This window comes from Mandrillus leucophaeus, unplaced genomic scaffold (assembly GCF_000951045.1).
Source record: "Mandrillus leucophaeus isolate KB7577 unplaced genomic scaffold, Mleu.le_1.0 Scaffold18, whole genome shotgun sequence".
Lineage (NCBI taxonomy): Eukaryota > Metazoa > Chordata > Mammalia > Primates > Cercopithecidae > Mandrillus > Mandrillus leucophaeus.
In genome coordinates, this window is record NW_012101809.1 from 772,703 (window position 1) to 790,879 (window position 18,177).

The 18,177-nt window shown below is 44.4% G+C and overlaps 1 protein-coding gene across 1 annotated transcript in view; it reads left to right on the plus strand.

The window, feature by feature from the left end:
* The window catches only part of ABCC2 (ATP-binding cassette, sub-family C (CFTR/MRP), member 2), a 59,391-nt gene that overhangs the window by 20,352 nt on the left and 20,862 nt on the right, over positions 1–18,177 (plus strand). The window contains exons 10-19 of the mRNA XM_011977381.1: positions 1,712–1,966; positions 3,072–3,137; positions 5,088–5,225; positions 5,787–5,933; positions 7,823–7,907; positions 9,236–9,302; positions 10,807–10,933; positions 14,707–14,883; positions 16,061–16,228; positions 16,360–16,540. Of these exons, the coding sequence (XP_011832771.1) occupies positions 1,712–1,966; positions 3,072–3,137; positions 5,088–5,225; positions 5,787–5,933; positions 7,823–7,907; positions 9,236–9,302; positions 10,807–10,933; positions 14,707–14,883; positions 16,061–16,228; positions 16,360–16,540 (1,411 nt within the window). The remainder of the gene's footprint in view (positions 1–1,711; positions 1,967–3,071; positions 3,138–5,087; positions 5,226–5,786; positions 5,934–7,822; positions 7,908–9,235; positions 9,303–10,806; positions 10,934–14,706; positions 14,884–16,060; positions 16,229–16,359; positions 16,541–18,177) is intronic.

Below are 18,177 nucleotides of genomic sequence, written 5' to 3' on the forward strand. Positions count from 1 at the left end.
CAGAACTTCCAACACTATGTTGAATAGGAGTGGTGAGAGAGGGCATCCCTGTCTTGTGCCAGTTTTCAAAGGGAATGCTTCCAGTTTTTGGCCATTCAGTATGATATTGACTGTGGGTTTGTCGTAAATAGCTCTTTTTTGAGATATGTACTGGGACTAAATTTACTGAAAATAGAAATGTATAGTGATTACCTTGAAGGGCAATTAGATGTTGTTAGTTGTTTTTTGTTTTTCCCTCTTCCATACCAAAAGGAAGGCATAGCAGTGGGCTGATTCCTCTAGAACCTTGGTGGTCCAACATTTTAGAAAACTTTCCTCTTTTTACTGTACAGCCAATAATCCTGATATGTTCCAAAGAATGTATTAGTGGATTAAGATGGCAGTAGTGCTTCTAGGAGGAGATGGAAGTAGTATGGGCCACTTGTAGCCCGTACACTGTCTTTCTGGGAATTACAAGGTGGCTCTCCTTCTTATAGAAAGATGCAGCCTACTCCAGATGGTGCCTTGGTGGCATAGTGCAAGTTGGTTTCAGTACTCTGATACATTTGTGCAAGGCATTGTTGCAAGTGACAGACTTGTGGCTATCAACCTCCTGACCTCTCTAACATGAGAACAGGAAGCCCATACTACAAGACCAGGCATCTAGACAGTGCCTGAAAAATCCTGACAATACAAAAGTCTTTTGTTTTACTTTATTTTTTGAGACAGGGTCTCGCTCTGTAGCCCAGTCTGGAGTGCAGTGGCACAATCTCAGCTCGCTGCAACCTCCGCCTCCCAGGTTCCAGCAATTCTCCTGCCTTAGCCTCCCAAGCAGCTGGGATTACAGGCGCCCACCACCATGCCCAGCTAATTTTTGTACTTTTGATAGAGATGGGGTTTCGCCGTGTTGGCCAGGCTGGTCTTGAACTCCCGACTTCAGGTGATCTGTCTGCCTCGTCCTCCCAAAGTGCTAGGATTACAGGTGTGAGCCACTGTGCCCGGCCTACAAAAGTCATTTTACTTCATAGTATGAAGTCTGAAGTTTTTCTCTTCATTCTAAATTCTCTGTCCTTCTTGGGAATTGTTGCAACCTCTTCATAAGAGTATGACTCCAAATAACGTTGCCATATCAAAAGCTTCTGAGGTCAAAATCAATACATGCTGGTTCCCTCCTTCCTTTCCTCCCTCTCTCCTTCCATCCATCCATCCCTCCTTTTCTTCCATCCTTCAGTATTTGATTCTCTACTATGTGCCACATAATATAGTATTGAAATAGATAGATGCCCTCATCCTCACAGAGTTTACATCTAGTGGAGAAACAGGAAAAAAACAAGGTAATTATGGTTCATTGTGATGAATGTAATGACAACGGTAAGCTCAGGATATTATGAGAGTACACAGGACGAGTATCTAATCCCAACTTTGTAGTCAGGGTGGTTTTCTCACAAGAAGTTACATCTCGGCTGACACCAAAGGATAAATAGGAGTTTTTTGGGCAAAGAAGTGTGTGGATGTGTAGGGTTGGAGGAAGGTGGGAATAGGAAGAAAGAGTGGTCAAGAATGAGAGAACACCATGTATAAGATTTGGAGGCAAGAAGTCACAGTGCCTTGGAGAAGCTATGTCCATATGGAGCACATCCTTCCATTGTAATCTCACTTCCTGAGCTGCTTCTTCTACTCCCTAGTATCCCTGGCTTTGTCATTGGGTCCCAATTTCAATCTTTATCTTTAGGCATTGACCCTATCCAACTTGGCCAGGAAGGAGTACACCGTTGGAGAAACAGTGAACCTGATGTCTGTGGATGCCCAGAAGCTCATGGATGTGACCAACTTCATACACTTGCTGTGGTCAAGTGTTCTACAGATTGTCTTATCCATCTTCTTCCTATGGAGAGAGTTGGGACCCTCAGTCTTAGCAGGTGTTGGGGTGATGGTGCTTGTAATCCCAATTAATGCGATACTGTCCACCAAGAGTAGGACCATTCAGGTAAAGAAAGAGTCACCCGGAAAAATATATGCTTTCTTTAAAGTGTAAACCCTTTTTCTTACTCTATTCTAATTCTTAATGGGAATTTGGGCAAGTCAAAGCTAGTGGAAGACTTTCTACCATCTCAAGTGTACTTGGCTTTCTCTGAGTTCCCTTTTCATCTTCTGATGACTCTTAGGGTTTATATACACTCCCCTGCATTCATGTTAGAGGGAAGAGCCTGACTGGAGAAGGAAGGGCTGCCCCGGAGATGCTGCACATAATTCTTCCCTCTTGCTCTGCTGGGCTGCCCTAGTAACAGTGATTTGGGGCCCTGCTTCTCCGTTACAGCAATCTAAATCAACCATAGAGAACAGTCGCCTGAGTGATCCAAATTTCAGCCTGAGCCTTGGCAATCATCCCGCTACCACCAGGTGGGAGGGTTCCATGTGGACAGTGTCCTCAGTCCTGCCAGAATTCACAGGTTGGGTGGGTAGACTTGACAATGTATATGATTTATTCACTCATTTGTTTTGCATTCAAGTTACAAATAATTGTTTTGAAAATATTTCTTGCATATCTTACTTCTCTGAGAACACAGTAGTGAGTTAGGGCTCCTGTTCTCGTGGATCTTACATTCTACCTGGTGGGATGGTGGAGAGACAGGCAATATACAAAGAAGAAAAATATCAGATCATGATAAGTGTTATACAGAGAATTCAACAGGATGATGAGATAGTGAGTGAATGGGTGGCTATTTTCAATGAGTTCAGGGAAGACCTCTTGGGGAGTGGACATTTAAGCTGAACTCTGAATGACACAAGCCTGATTGTAAAGGAGAAAGCCTTGGGAAGGGCAGGGGAAGAACAGCCTGGGAGCTGGGTACAGTCAGGCAAGGGCTATGGGGCAGAAACAAGCTTGGCACAAGCAAGGATCAGAAAGAAGATGGGTGTAGCAGGAACGGAGTGGGCAAAGAGAGTGGAGGGTGGTGAATCCCATCACTGGGCACCTCAAGTTCTTACTAAGTGACAGTCACAAAGTAGCAGTGAGGCCTGACGTCTGCAGCAAACCTGAGCCCTCTCTCATGGAAGCGTATATTGTTTTTCTTTTGCTTTTTTCCTGGCAGGTCAAAAATATGAAGAATAAAGACAAACGTTTAAAGATCATGAATGAGATTCTTAGTGGAATCAAGGTGAGAATCTGAGCGTAGGTGGCTCTCTGTGGGTAAGGACAGAAGCAGCGGCTCTCTTGACCTTCGCAAACCCTGGTAGAGGTGATGGATTCCTGCTTCTCGGCCAGTTGTGTCACATGACTTTTGTTTCATGTCCTCCTGTCCCTCTCAGGTCCTCTGTTGAACCTCTATTTCTATTTATTCACCCTAAATAGCTTGTTTTGTTTTTGACACTTTACTGTAGAAGTTTTTAAACATATAGAAAAATAGAGACTATCATGAACCCCTATGAACTTTTCACCCAGCTCCAGGAATTATCAGCATGCCCTAACTAGTTTCATCTATAAACCCACTCCCCTCACACTTGCTTGATTATTTTAAAGCAAATCTCAGAGATCTTGTCCTTTCATTCATAAATACTGTGTATGTATCTCTAAAAGAAGGACTTATTTTTAAAATATAGACACAATACCATTATCATACCTACAAAAAAAAAAATTAACATTCTTTGATACCATCAAAATTCTCCATTTGCCTCATACGTGCCTTTTGTTTGTTTGTTTTGCTGTTGGTTAGGTTGAATAAGGACCCAAAAAATGTCCATGCATGGTATGGTATTTAATTGATAGTGATTTTAATCTACAACAGTTTCTTTCTCTCTTTCTCTGTGTGTGTGTGTGTGTGTGTGTGTGTGTGTGTGTGTTTGTCTTGGTCATTCCAAAAAAACTAAGTTATTTGTCTTATTTCCTGTAAATTGATAGTTAGATCTAAAGGTTTGATTGATTTAGAGTTCATTTGGGGGTAGGAGTACCAGGTTGCTTTCAAGTGGTGCTGTGTGCTTCCAAACTGCAGCGATGATGACTTGAGTGGGCCCAGGCAGTGTCAGCCTGATCCATCCTTTACAAGGTTTCCTGCTAGTCTTTCACTAGAGTGGTAGTTTGTGATGCTGGCAGCACATTAGAATCACCTGAGAAATTTGAAGTTTGTAAAACCCACTGAGGCTGGGGGCCTACTTCAAACCATTTAAATTGGACTCTTTGGGAGCGAGGCCCAGACATGTATATTTTTTTAAGTTCCCTAGGTGATTCTAATATGCCACCAAGGTGAAAAACACTATTGTAAGAATTTTATGATCATGGCCTAGGTCTGTTATTTCATTAGGAACTGCAAAAGAGTGAAATGTTTTAATTCTGTTATTCCCTTGACATTGATTAGCTGGAATTTTATGAAGAAGAATTATCTTTCATCAGCTTGTTGTTTACCCTAAAATGAAGTTAGTATGGGATAGGCAGAATAAATTTTTGCTTCTTCCCCTCCATTTACCAGCTTTCGTGATAATGCATTTCATCCTCCAGAGGTGACCAATGATTTCTTTTAACTGAATATTGTTTTGAATTAATGCAGCTTAACATTATCCTAAACTTCTTAAAAATAAAACAGAGCCCCCTTTTAACTCCCTGTTAATTCTCCACACAGAGCTCTGATATGTCCTTCTGTTAATGTGGCAAAACTAAAAGGAGAGCTGGTTTTGAATCTCAGCTCTACCACTGGGTAGTTTAACTTGCCAAAAGTTTGGGAAGGTTCCCTTGCTTCTCTCAGCTTGTTTCCTTATCATTTAAATGAAGATAATAACTCTACAAATGTAATGTGACTAACTCACCTCAATTTGCCCAGAACTTTTAAAGTCTTAGTACTGGAAGGCCTGTATCCTGGGCAGCCCTTTAGTCCCCGGCAAACTAGAACAGTTAGTCATACTAAGGTTGTTATAAAGTGAGATAATGTATTTAAAATGCTTTGTACATAGCAGATTGTCAATAAATACAAGCTACCTTTCTGTAATCATACTTTATAATCTGGATTTCTATTCCACACATTTTGGGGACTATATCCTGAAACATGGGTGGATCAGATATACCTGGTGCCCTTTCAGGGACAGTCATGTGAGCTGTATTTTTTTTTTCAACTTATTAGATCCTGAAATATTTTGCCTGGGAACCTTCATTCAGAGACCAAGTCCAAAACCTCCGAAAGAAAGAGCTCAAGAACCTGCTGGCCTTTAGTCAACTACAGTGTGTAGTAATGTTTATCTTCCAGTTAACTCCAGTCCTGGTGAGTAGCAGAGGGGTCCATGGGCATTCGCCTGGGTGTTCACCTGGACCTGCATCAGCTTCCTGAAAAGGAAGTCCACTTTTAATAGACTAGCTGGCACCTCTAGGCCTGACCGCAAGATCCAGGGGACTTGTCCCTCTCACTGCCCCATGCTGCTTTTCCTCCTTTGTCCCACACCCCCAGCTCTAGTTTCACCTTCATGTACTGTACGGTGGTCTGGCAGCCCAGAGCAACTTTTCAAGATGCACAGCAAGCATGTGGTATCAGGAAGGATTGGCTTAGGAGGCTCTCTTGTCTTTTTTGGAAGGTGGTGTAGGTCTATAGTGGATGGAACACTGATAAAGGATCCAGGAGACCTGAACTCTGGTCCTAGTAATCCATTAATTGACTTTGTGACCTTGGGGAAGATATTTCCTCCTCTCCTGGGCTCAGTTTTCTCATCTATACATGAAGATCATCCTTAAGGCGCCTTCAACTCTGATATACGGTGCTCCTGAAACCTAGCACAATGCTGCTTTGTCCCTTTTAGGAATAAATTGCTTATGACCTTGCCCTTTCCAGGTATCTGTGGTCACATTTTCTGTTTATGTCCTGGTGGATAGCAACAATATTTTGGATGCACAAAAGGCCTTCACCTCCATCACTCTCTTCAACATCCTGCGCTTTCCCCTGAGCATGCTTCCCATGATGATCTCCTCCATGCTCCAGGTAGGTCGGCACTCTCGCTGATGACTGCCTATCTCTGGTTAAGAGCCTTGGAGTCCAGAATGACTGGCTATCCCATCCCATGTCTAACTTATGCTGGTAAACTTTCAAGAGAGAGAGATCTGTTTGATTTCTGGAGACCAGTGGTTTGACCTTAATAAAATCATGAGTTTTCTGAGCCCCAGTTTATCTAACTATAAAATGAGGATAATTATACCAATCTCATCTACCTCACAGGGAGACAATCTCTGAAAGCCTTTAGTGAGATTATTATGTTTAGTCCTAGTACTGGGAACATTTCCCAGCCTAGTTTCTCTCATATTTTTCCAAGGCGCTTGAGGTGTTGAGATAGCGTTAGGCAAATACGGCACAAAGGGAGAAGAAAGACCCTCCCTTTGCATAAACCCATGTGTTGGTCAAACCAAATGCAAATTGAGAGCCTTGCGCTATCAGAAAATGAGTCTGGAGTTCAGGAAACCTTGGATGGACCAGAGGAAATGCCTGGGTTCTGAAAACTGAGCATAGTCACTGATATGCGACAAGTACCAGAGCTGCAGAGGAAGGTCACCAGACAGATGAGAAGGCCTGAATGACAGGAGTGTGGTGACTTGATTTATCCCAGAAGAGGCTGGCTTCAGAGAGCTCAGACCATGGGAAAGAGAAGGCCTCCCTGTCCTGGAGGGTGTAAAGAAAAGCTGGCAGATTTGGCAGGTAAAGAAGCAACAGGATCTTTTTAGATGCAATTTATTGCATAAATAGCAAAAGCAAGATCAGCAAAGGTATCAGCTCCCTGCATTCCTGGTCCTCAGGATGACACTGAATCAGAAAGGGTCAGATGGTGGCTGGGCTCATACCTGTAATCTCAACACTTTGGAAGGCTGAGGCAGGCAGATCACCTGAGGTCAGGAGTTTGAGACCAGCCTGGCCAACATGGTGAAACCCCATCTCTACCAAAAAAAACAAAAATTAGCCAGGCGTGGTGGCACATGCCTGTAGTCCTAGCTGCTCAAGAGGCTGAGGCACAAGAATCACTTGAACCTGGGAGGTGGAGGTTGCAGTGAGCCAAGATCGCACCCTTGCACTCCAGCCTGGGCGACAGAGTGAGACTTCATCTCAAAACAAAACAAAACAAAACAAAACAAAAGGGTCAGATGGCAATGCAATGTGAGTAGTCGGGTACTTTGTTTTTGAGGAACTGATCCATGCGCAGTTAAATGGTTCTATAGCCTGCTTCTGTACCCTAAGGAGGGAGCAGGCAGAAAGCCTAAGACTTCGTCAGAGCCTGGGTGGCAATGAAAAACCGTCTCGTGACAGCCTCCTTGGAAGAAAGGGAAGTAGGTGAGAAACATCCTTGTAGAAGTGCCTCGAAATCTTCCCAAGTTCTCAAGTTCCGGGGGACTGCAGGGTATTCTGCCAACACTTACCTCACCTGCAATTTAAGCTTTGGCTATCTGGCCTGTGTGGAAGTGTGCAGGGTCCCCCTGATGCCATATTCAGTTCCTCTACAGAGGCTCCCAGGAGTGGCTTAGTTAGGATGCTGGATGTGCATCAGGGCATAGACTCAGTTAAAGAAGAGAAAGCCAGGGGCCTAGTTACCAGAACCAGATAGAAGTTAAGTTTTTGTCTTAGAAGGCAGGAGGTAGTTTCTGGAATTAGGGCCAACGACTGGAGAGAGCAGAGGAGTTGAACTCCATGAGTTTGCTCAAGGACTGAAATAGAGCACCCACTTCCATCTGTCTATGGTGGAATAGCTTCCAGGACTCAGTTTGGTGGAGCTTAGGAGATGCCAGCTGTGGCAAATAGAAAATCATGGGCTAATGACAAAGTCAAAATCTCTCTGCTTGTGCTTGTTACTGACTTTAATTCTCGAGATCCTTTGTGTCCCTCTCTAGGCTGGTGTTTCCACAGAGCGGCTGGAGAAGTACTTGGGAGGGGATGACTTGGACACATCTGCTATTCGACATGACTGCAATTTTGGTAAATAAATTTGGAAGTTGCTTCCCAAACTTATTTGCAGTGCTGGTGCCAGAATTTTGATAATGCAAGAACTTAGCAGCAGCAAACTGAAAGAGAGAGCTTGGAGATTTGTCTTGAGCCTATGCTTGCATAAGATACATACTGTTCTTACTTCAATTATGTTTACACTTAGAGCAGATTGCTCAACTAGATTGCTAAATAAAGCTGGGCCAGCTCTTCTGAGGATAAGCAGGGAATCCTGCAAAGGATCCAGAAAGCAGAAGTCAGGATGGAGCCAAGTGTATGGGATTGGGAAGGTAGCCTAGAGTGAAAGAATACTCCGATTCTGAAGGTTTAAAGGTTGGGGGCCAACCATGGCCAGAGTAGGCAGTAGGACTGGAATCCATGGTGGGGAGGATTTATATATGGAGGTGGAATTCATACAAGGCGACTGGGCAACAGAGGGCCTGAGAGTATACCCAGAGTATGCGTAGGTCAGGAATCTGGCCTTCCAGTAGGCTTGGGAGTTCTGAATCAAAAAAACTTTAGCTAGGCACGGTGGCTCAGGCCTGTAATCCCAGCACTTTGGGAGGCTGAGGCGGGCGGATCACCTGAGGTCAGGAACTTGACACACCAGCCTGACCAACATGGAGAAACCCCGTCTCTACTAAAAATACAAAATTAGCTGAGTGTGGTGGCACATGCCTGTAATCCTGGCTACTCGGGAGGCTGAGGCAGGAGAATCACTTGAACCTGGGAGGTGGAGGTTGTGGTGAGCTGAGATTGCACCATTGCACTCTAGCCTTGGTGACAGGAGTGAAACTGCATCTCAAAAAAACAAAATGAAACAAGCAAACAAAAAAAGGACTTTAAGCTGGACACAGTGGCCTGTAATCCCAGGCCTTTGGGAGGCTGAGCCGGGCAGATTGCTTGAGTCCATGAGTTGGAGACTAGCCTGGGTGACATGACGAAACTCTGTCTCTACTAAAAATACAAAAATTAGCGGGGCATGGTGGTGCATGCCTATAGTCCCGTCTACCTGGAGGCTGAAGCAGGAGAATCTCTTGAGCCTGGAAAGTCAAGGTGGCAGTCAGCCGAGATTGCACCACTGCACTCCAGTCTGGGTGACAAAGTGAGACCATGACTCAAAAAAAAAAGGACTTCATATGCAGGCCACTTCTGATCTCATTCTAGGAGATTTCATTTGCGTCCTGTTAGCATAGGAGCCAGCACTTAGCAGAAACAATCCCGGGTGCTGATGGAGAAAGCGGAGACACATGAGGGCTGAGAAAGGGCAGACAGTCACATGGGGACGTACATTTGACCAAAAGAGGACTTTTTCTCAACAGACAAAGCCGTGCAGTTTTCTGAGGCCTCCTTTACCTGGGAACGTGATATGGAAGCCACAATCCGAGAGTGAGTTGCCTTCTTTCCATCCTAATGTTCTTTAGCATTCTCACTGCCTGGCCTATTCTCAGAAAATTCCGTGTAGTAGAATACATGGGGAAATGAGCTATGTGCGTGTCTTCAATTAGATACCAGTGCAGGACAAACCCCTGGAGAGATGAGCTGAAAGCAAAGGTTCTCAGCCCCTTCCCCCGATAACTGTATTTGCCACCCTGCTTTCCTACTATGGGACCATGAATATCCAGCTGTGATCCCATGAAGACATTTGTGTGTGCAGATTGTGGATGGAGGTGGTGCAGTGTTGGCAGGTGGCCGCGTCTCTGGGTATGGTAGAAGATAAACACAAGAACCTGAATTCAGTATAAGTTCATTCATCCAAGAATAGCAATCAGGAACATTGGAATCTGGCTTCTTAGTGTGAATCTTCTGCACGTAGTGTGTCTCTTAAGCACCATGTGTAATAGCACACCCAATTCATCCACTGAGCACAGCACACAGAGTACACCAGGGGCCTGAATAGGCCATATCTTTCTTTCTTCACAACTGAGCACATCTTTTTTTTTTTTTTTTTTGAGAGGGAGTCTTGCTCTGTCACCCAGGCTAGAGTGCAGTGGCGCGATCTCGGACAACTGAGCATGTCTTATTATCTCCTTACTATACCCCTGACTTCCCACTCCTCTATCTTGTTCCTATAGTCTTTAACATGGACTCCAGAGCTAGCCCCACGATGAGCTAGGGGCAGGAGCATCTGCTCTGAACCCTCCTAACCCAGCAGGTTCCCTTTCCAGAGAGGAAACTGGGCAGGGCTTCCACCATACTGTTATAGGTCTGGAAGAAATTCAGCTCAAGGGGCAGATTCAGAAAGACTGTGAACAAGTTCCTAATGTTCCTAGTGTTCTAGAAACTCAAATAACAGGGCTGGCACACAGAGTTTCCAGGAACCTGTTCCAGTGTGGGCCCCTACCCAGCCAGATACAGTCAAATATTCAGGAGAAAGGCCAGGGAATCTACTTTCAGCAAATGTTCCGGGTGACACATTTAGCAGCTAAATTTGGGAAATGTTAATCTAGTCCAATCCCATTAGTAAGAAAGGAGGGGTCCTTAGTCCAAAGGAAGTGACCTTCCAAGATGACATAGCCCAGCAGCATCAGGGTTGGGACTTGAACCAAGCCAGGTCTCCAGGCCCCCAATAGGGTCTTGTTCAATGGGTAACCATGTTCGTTCTAGGAGAATGTTATCGTTGGAAATGCACATTTGGCACAAACAGCTTACAGATGAGTTGGATAAATTAGGGTTCATTGGGGCTCATTCTCTAGCCTTTTAGAGCTAAGAAAAAACAAAAAGAAAAAGTATTAAAGAAGCACTTTGGGGTCTTGTATATCCAAGGCAAATTTTCCAATCTTGAGGGGAAATCTCCTAATGCCAGACTTCGTGGAGACTCAGAAAAGTAACTTGAGCTACTCTTTAATACCCAACCCCTGCTATCTCCTTCAAAGACATTCCTCTCTTTCAGTGTGAACCTGGACATTATGCCAGGCCAACTTGTGGCTGTGATGGGGCCTGTCGGCTCTGGGAAGTCCTCCTTGATATCAGCCATGCTGGGAGAAATGGAAAATGTCCACGGGCACATCACCATCAAGGTGAGAGGGAATGCCATTGCAAACGCCTCTGACTCCCGAATGTCAGCGAGGAGCCTCCCTCTGACTCCCTTCGTGCTTTTGCCTCACTGGGGAGAAGGCACTGAGGGCTAGTAGGTGAGGCCTTGGAGACATCTGGTAGATTTGTGGACTGTGATTTTCTGTCCCATTTCAACTTTATATAATCAGTTGCTGGGGCTAAGATTTGGGAATCTGCATTTTTAAGGAGCTCTAAAGGTGATTCTCATATGCATACTACAGTGTGAAAACTGTTGATTAGAGATGTCTTCCTTCAAAATATAGGCGTTTCTGGCCAGGCGCGGTGACTCACACCTGTAATCCCAGCACTTTGAGAGGCTGAGGCAGGTGGATCACCTGAGGTCAGGAGTTCGAGACTAATCTGATCAACATGGTGAAACCCCGTCTCTACTAAAAATACAAAATTAGCCAGGCATGGTGGCACGCGCCTATAATCCCAGCTACTTGGGAGGCTGAGGCATGAGAATCACTTGAGCCCAGGAGGGCTGCAGTGAGCCAAGATCATGCCACTGCACTCCAGCCTGAGCAACAGAAAGAGACTCTGTCTCAAAAACAAACAAACAAAAAAAAGTATAGGCATTTCTGCTTTATCTATGTATTTGTTTCTGAAAAATCACACATTCTGCAAAACTCTACAATAAAAATAACAGGACCTAGGGGAAAAGAATTGTAATAGATCACTAAAAACTTATGTAACTTTGTAATCAAACTACCAACAAAAACAATACCAACCATAGCAATAACATCGAGAGCAATAAAAACAGTAACCTTGTAAAATCAACACCGGCATTTGCACCCAACATTACAGTTAGTCTTGGGCCTCTCTCTCCCTCCTTTGAGAGCTAAATCTTTGATGGCATTTGCTTCCAAAATAAAAATCTGGTGCAAGGTGTTGTCTTCATCAATTATATATACATTTTTTGGGACAGAGTCTCGCTGTGTCATTCAGGCTGGAGTGCAATAGTGCAATCTCAGCTCACTGCAACCTCCATCTCCTGGGTTCAAGCGATTCTCCTGCCTCAGTCTCCCAAATAGCTGGGATTACAGGTGTGTGCCACCATGCCCCACTAACTTTTTTTTTTTTAATTTTTAAAAATTTTTTTACTTTAAGTTCCAGGATACATGTGCAGAACGTGTAGGTTTGTTACATAGGTATACGTGTGCCATGGTGGTTTGCTGCACCTATTGACCTGTCATCTAGGTTCCCTCCCCTCACCCCTCAGCCCCCAATAAGCCCCGGTGTGTGATGCTCCCCTCCCTGTATCCATGTGTTTTCACTGTTCAACTCCCACTTATGAGTAAGAACATGCAGTGTTTGGTTTTCTGTTCCTGTGTTAGTTTGCTGAGGATGATGCTTCTAGCTTCATCCATGTCCCTACAAAGGACATGATCTCATTCCTTTTTATGACTGCATAGTGTTCCATGGTATATATGTGCCACATTTTCTTTACCCAGTCTATCATTGATGATGCCCAGCTAATTTTTGTACTTTTAGTAGAGGCAGGGTTTCGCCATGTTGTCCAGGCTGGTCTCAAACTCCTGTCCTCAAGTGATCCATCTGCCTCAGCCTCCCAAAGTGCTGGGATTATATGGGTAAGCCACTGCGCCTGGCTAATTATGATTTTTTTTAACACAGAGGAAAATGTTTTCATGGCATCTTCATCAGTACTCTGAACTTTTCCAGAGAGCTAAATTTAGGGAAAATTTTAGTCATTTTTGAATTGTTACCACTACTTGTACCAAAGAGAGGTGTATCTGTAGATTTTCAGCTTTTTTTCTTAAGATCTTCATATATTGCTAAGAGTTTCTTTTTAAGTATGAGAATGCTTCCTCCAATTGATTTATATTGACCTGCTTGGAAAAAAAATTTAAGAATCAGCTCTTCTTCTACAATATACTGATATCATTTCCTGATTTAGCAATCACTAATGAACTAATTTGCAATTTTTTTTTTTTTTTTTTTTGAGATGGAGTCTTGCTCTGTCACCCAGGCTGGAGTGCAGTGGCCTGATCTCAGCTCACTGCAAGCTCCACCTCCCGGGTTTACACCATTCTCCTGCCTCAGCCTCCCGAATAGCTGGGACTACAGGCGCCCGCCACATCGCCTGGCTAGTTTTTTGTATTTTTTAGTAGAGATGGGGTTTCACCGTGTTAGCCAGGATGGTCTCAATCTCCTGACCTCGTGATCCGCCTGTCTCGGCCTCCCAAAGTGCTGGGATTACAGGCTTGAGCCACTGCGCCCGGCCTACTAATTTGCAATTTTAAAAACATGCACTATAGCAGAGCAGACTACAGATTTAAGTCTGTCTTCTAACCCCTTTGGGGAAGCTTTTTTTCTTGCTAACTCATAACTGGGTTCTTCCTCAAACACAGGCATTTGTTGGTCTCCATTTCTGGTTGTTCATTTTTTTTTTTTTTTTTTGAGACGGAGTCTCAGTCTGTCACCCAGGCTGGAGTGCAGTGGTGCACAATCTCGGCTTACTGCAACCTCTGCCTCCTAGGTTCAAGCAATTCTCTGCCTCAGCCTCCTGAGTAGCTGGGATTACAGGCACATGTCACCACGCTCGGCTAATTTTGTATTCTTAGTAGAGACAGGGTTTCACCATCTTGGCCAGGCTGGTCTTGAACTCCTGACCTTGTGATCCACCTGCCTCAGCCTCCCAAAGTACTGGAATTATGGGCGTGAGCCACCGCGCCCGGCCTCCATCTCTGTTTTTTGTTTGTTTGTTTGTTTGAGATGGAGCCTCACTCTGTATCCCAGGCTGGAGTGCAGTGGCCCAATCTGAGCTCACTGCAGCCTCTGCCTCCTGGGTTCAAGGGATTCTCCTGCCTCAGATTCCCGAGTAGCTGGGATTACAGACTCGTGCCACCATATCCAGCTACTTTTTGTGTTTTTAGTAGAGATGGAGTTTCACCATGTTGGCCAGGCTGGTCACTCCTGACCTCAGGTGATTCGCCTACTTTGACCTCCCAAAGTGTTGGGATTACAAGCGTGAGCCACCGCACCCAGGCTCCATCTCTCTTTGGATATAATCTTGCTTCCTAAGATGTCATCTATGCCAGGGGTCCCCAACCCCTGGGCCTCAGACTGGTACTGTTCCATGGCCTGTTGGGAACCAGGCTACACAGGAGAAGGTGAGCGGCGAGCGAGCATTACCACCTGAGCTCCACCTCCTGTCAGATCAAAAGCAGCATTAGATTCTCATAGGACCACGAACCCTTTTGTGAACTGCACATGCCAGGGATCTAGGCTGCATCTACTGCCTGATGATCTCAGGTGGAACAGTTTCATCCCGAAACCATCTCCCACCACCACCCCATCCATGGAAAAATTGTCTTCCACAAAACTGGTCCCTGGTGCCAAAAAAGGTTGGGGACTGCTGATCTATACCATTCCCTCGTCAGTGTTAGCCCTTTGTTGCTCCTAGTAAATTCAATTGGGTTTGACCAAAACCCTCTTCTAGAAGCAACACACACATTTATCATCTAATTTTCAGGATCATGGCTGGAAAACATAGTCTAACAAAAGGGGGGCTTTTGATGGTGAAGAGGATATTGAGTCCTGAGAGTGGAATAACTACAAGCACATGAATAAATATCAGATCCTCAGTCATCCTGATGCACCGTTCTTCAAATTTAAACTCCATTTGTTTCTTCCCCCTCTCCAGTCACCTCATCCTTCAACCCTGCATTTCTGGAGGTGCAGATGTAATATAGTCTGATCCTTTTTCATCTAGGGCACCACTGCCTATATCCCACAGCAGTCCTGGATTCAGAATGGAACCATCAAGGAAAACATCCTTTTTGGAGCTGAGTTGAATGAAAAGAGGTACCAGCAAGTCCTGGAGGCCTGTGCTCTCCTCCCAGACTTGGAAATGCTGCCTGGAGGAGATTTGGCTGAGATTGGAGAGAAGGTACTTGGGATAACAAGGGATCTTCAAGGGTGAAGGCATATTGAAGAGAAAAAGTGAGGATGGTGGTGAAGAACTACACAGGGTCACAATATTCCACGTAATAACTCAGAATTTTAAAACTTTCTGCTTGGAAGCAGATACAGGAATTATGTAATTTAAATCAAAGATGATGAGGCAAAGGCCATAAGAAGTTAACAGTGACTGGCCCAAGGTTGATCTCACAGGAGGTTGGACAGAAGTGGGACCAGAGCCTAGGTGTCCTGATTCTACTTCTGTATCAGCAAGGCCAGGGGAAGATTCTACTAATCTGCTTTGAACACTTAGACGTTTACTGTGAATTATCTCCTGATGTTATTAAAGGCCTTTCCTAAAAATAGATTTTTAGGGCTGGGCGCAGGAGTTTGAGACCAACCTGACCAACAAGGTGAAACCCCATCTCTACTAAAAATACAAAAATTAGCCTTGCGTGGTAGCAGGCGCCTTTTGTCCCAGCTACTCGGGAGGCTGAGACAGGAGAATTGCTTGAACCAAGGAGGCAGAGGTTGCAGTGAGCTGAGATTGTGCCACTGCACTCCAGCCTGGGCAATGGAGCAAGACTCCATCTCAAAAAAAGAAAAAGATTTTTAATGACTATATTGTATTTATTATATAGATCTAGCATAATTTATTTTGAAATCTCTAAATAAAAACCCTGCATATTTAGGATGTTTTCATCCTCCCTCCCCAGTACTAGAAATAAATGTAGCAATCTTTGGGAACAAAAAATCTCAAGATGTTAGAAGATTAGTGAAGATACAGCTCTAGAGTAATTTTGTTCATTAATTAGCATACACTTATTGAGCACCTACTATATGCCAAATACTGTTTTAAGTGCTGGGGTTACATCCATGAACGAAACAGAAAAAACCTCTGTTCTACATTCTCATGGGGTGACAAGCAACAAAACCATTAAATAAGTAAATTATCTGATAAAAAGTGATAAGTTGGCCATATCTTTAATTGTTGGGCCTAAAGTTATTTATTTGAATCAGTTCTTTATTTGTATAAAGGAACTTGTTAGATTTTTAACCCCTTGACACCTTATTGAGATAAATTTCTTCTTTTTACCCCTCCCTATTAGATTCTGTGAAGGTGGGTCTAGGGAGTAGTGCTTAATATAAATTATTTTCTTCTTCAGGGTATAAATCTCAGTGGGGGTCAGAAGCAGCGGATCAGCCTGGCCAGAGCTACCTACCAAAATTTAGACATCTATCTTCTAGATGACCCTTTGTCTGCTGTGGATGCTCATGTAGGAAAACATATTTTTAATAAGGTCTTGGGCCCCAATGGCCTGTTGAAAGGCAAGGTGAGAAATCATTGAACATGATGAAGATACAAAGGTGGGGTGGGAGGGAGAGGGGAGGACATGTCTGGCAAGTAAGACAGGGAAGATGGTGGACATATGGTAATTAACACAACTTCATATTATTTTTATAGACTCGACTCTTGGTTACACATAGCATGCACTTTCTTCCTCAAGTGGATGAGATAATAGTTCTGGGGAATGGCACAATTATAGAGAAAGGATCCTACAGTGCTCTCCTGGCCCAAAAAGGAGAGTTTGCTAAGAATCTGAAGACATTTCTAAGACATACAAGCCCTGAAGAGGAAACCACAGGTATGTAAGGAGGATTGGGACAAGATAGAATTTGGGCCATGGAGGGAATGGTAAACCAGTATCTACTTCCTGAACTGTACAGTATCCAGTGAACTAGATTTGGAAGCGAACTACCCAGAGATTCAAACTCTGCTTTCTGGGTTTTGAGTCTCTTTGAGGAAACATAGAAATTGAAACTCTATGCCTGGGCCAAACTGGTGGCTTATCCTGCTCATCTGATGTCTGACACGCAATCAAAGGACACTCTTTAGAAGGGCACAACTGAAAGTCTGAATGAGTAACCCTTGTGGAAGAAACACCAGTGGCACAACTGTCCCTCTTTTAGGGATGCCATGTTCCTATTGACTCTAGTCACACGTGTTACCCCATCTACCCCAAATCCATTAAACAACTTCCTCAACAGCTTCCTGGGCTGGCACTATTAGTGTACTGCTAAATTCTTGGTAAATCCTAACAAAGGGATTTTGATTAATATACCAAAACCACTGGGTGTTTGAACCTGAAAAAAAAAATTATGGCAGTTGCATAGTCTCAGAGTATACCATAGCAATAGCCTCTAATATCACCACCATTGGGTTCACCAGTTAGCCCTAGTCAGCAGTGGAGCTCTGTTTACTGTGACCCTTCCCAAGGACCTGCCAACAGCAGTCCTGTGCATAGGTCTGGTTATCACCCTCAGGTGGTCACTAGCAGGAGTTCAGGTCTGAGAAAGCCAGGGCAGCAGGGTGTAGGAGCATTCCAGAAATCAGTCAGATGAGGGAGTAGCTACACAGCCTACAAGTGGTAGCATGTTCTGACCATGAAGTGAGGACAAGTAATGGTTTAAAACTACCCTGGGAGGGCCGGGCTCGATGGCTCATGCTTGTAATCCCAGCACTTTGGGAGGTTGAGGCGGGTGGATCACCTGAGGTCAGGAGTTCGAGACCAGCCTGACCAACATAGAGAAACCCTGTGTCTACTAAAAACACAAAATCAGCCAGGCATGGTGGCACATGCCTGTAATCCCAGCTGCTTGGGAGGCTGAGGCAGGAGAATTGTTTGAACCTGGGAGGCAGAGATTGCGGTGAGCTGAGATCCCTCCATTGCACTCTAGCCTGGGCAACAAGAGTGAAACTCCATCTCAAAAAAAAAAAAAAAAAAAAAAACCACCCTGGGAAGCCCAAGAGTTTGAAAGAAAAATCTAAGCCAGGGCTGGATGCGGTGGCTCACACCTGTAATCCCAGCACTTTGGGAGGCCAAGGCAGAAGAATCACTTGAGCCCAGGAGTTTGAGACCACCCTGGGCTATATAGTGAAACCCCATCTCTGCTCAAAAAAAAAAACAGAAGAAAAATCTAAACCAGGAAGTTTGTAAGCTTTGGAGGAAGAAGGCAGGAACAAAGAACAGGATGGTGTAGGTGACAGAAATTGGGAGCCTGGCCAGGAGAGTGGGGCAGGAGTATTAGGGAACAGCAGAAAGGAGTGATTGAAAGCTTTGTATTAACCTTTATGTGCTCCAGATAGTAGCCTGGAGAAAACAAAAAGCACCTGCCTGGAGTGGGGAGTGAATGTCCCAAGGAAAGAACAGTGTCTACCGCTAGAGTTCCCTGAGTTATTGCTCAACCACATCACCATGGTTACTGTAAGAAAATTGGGCAG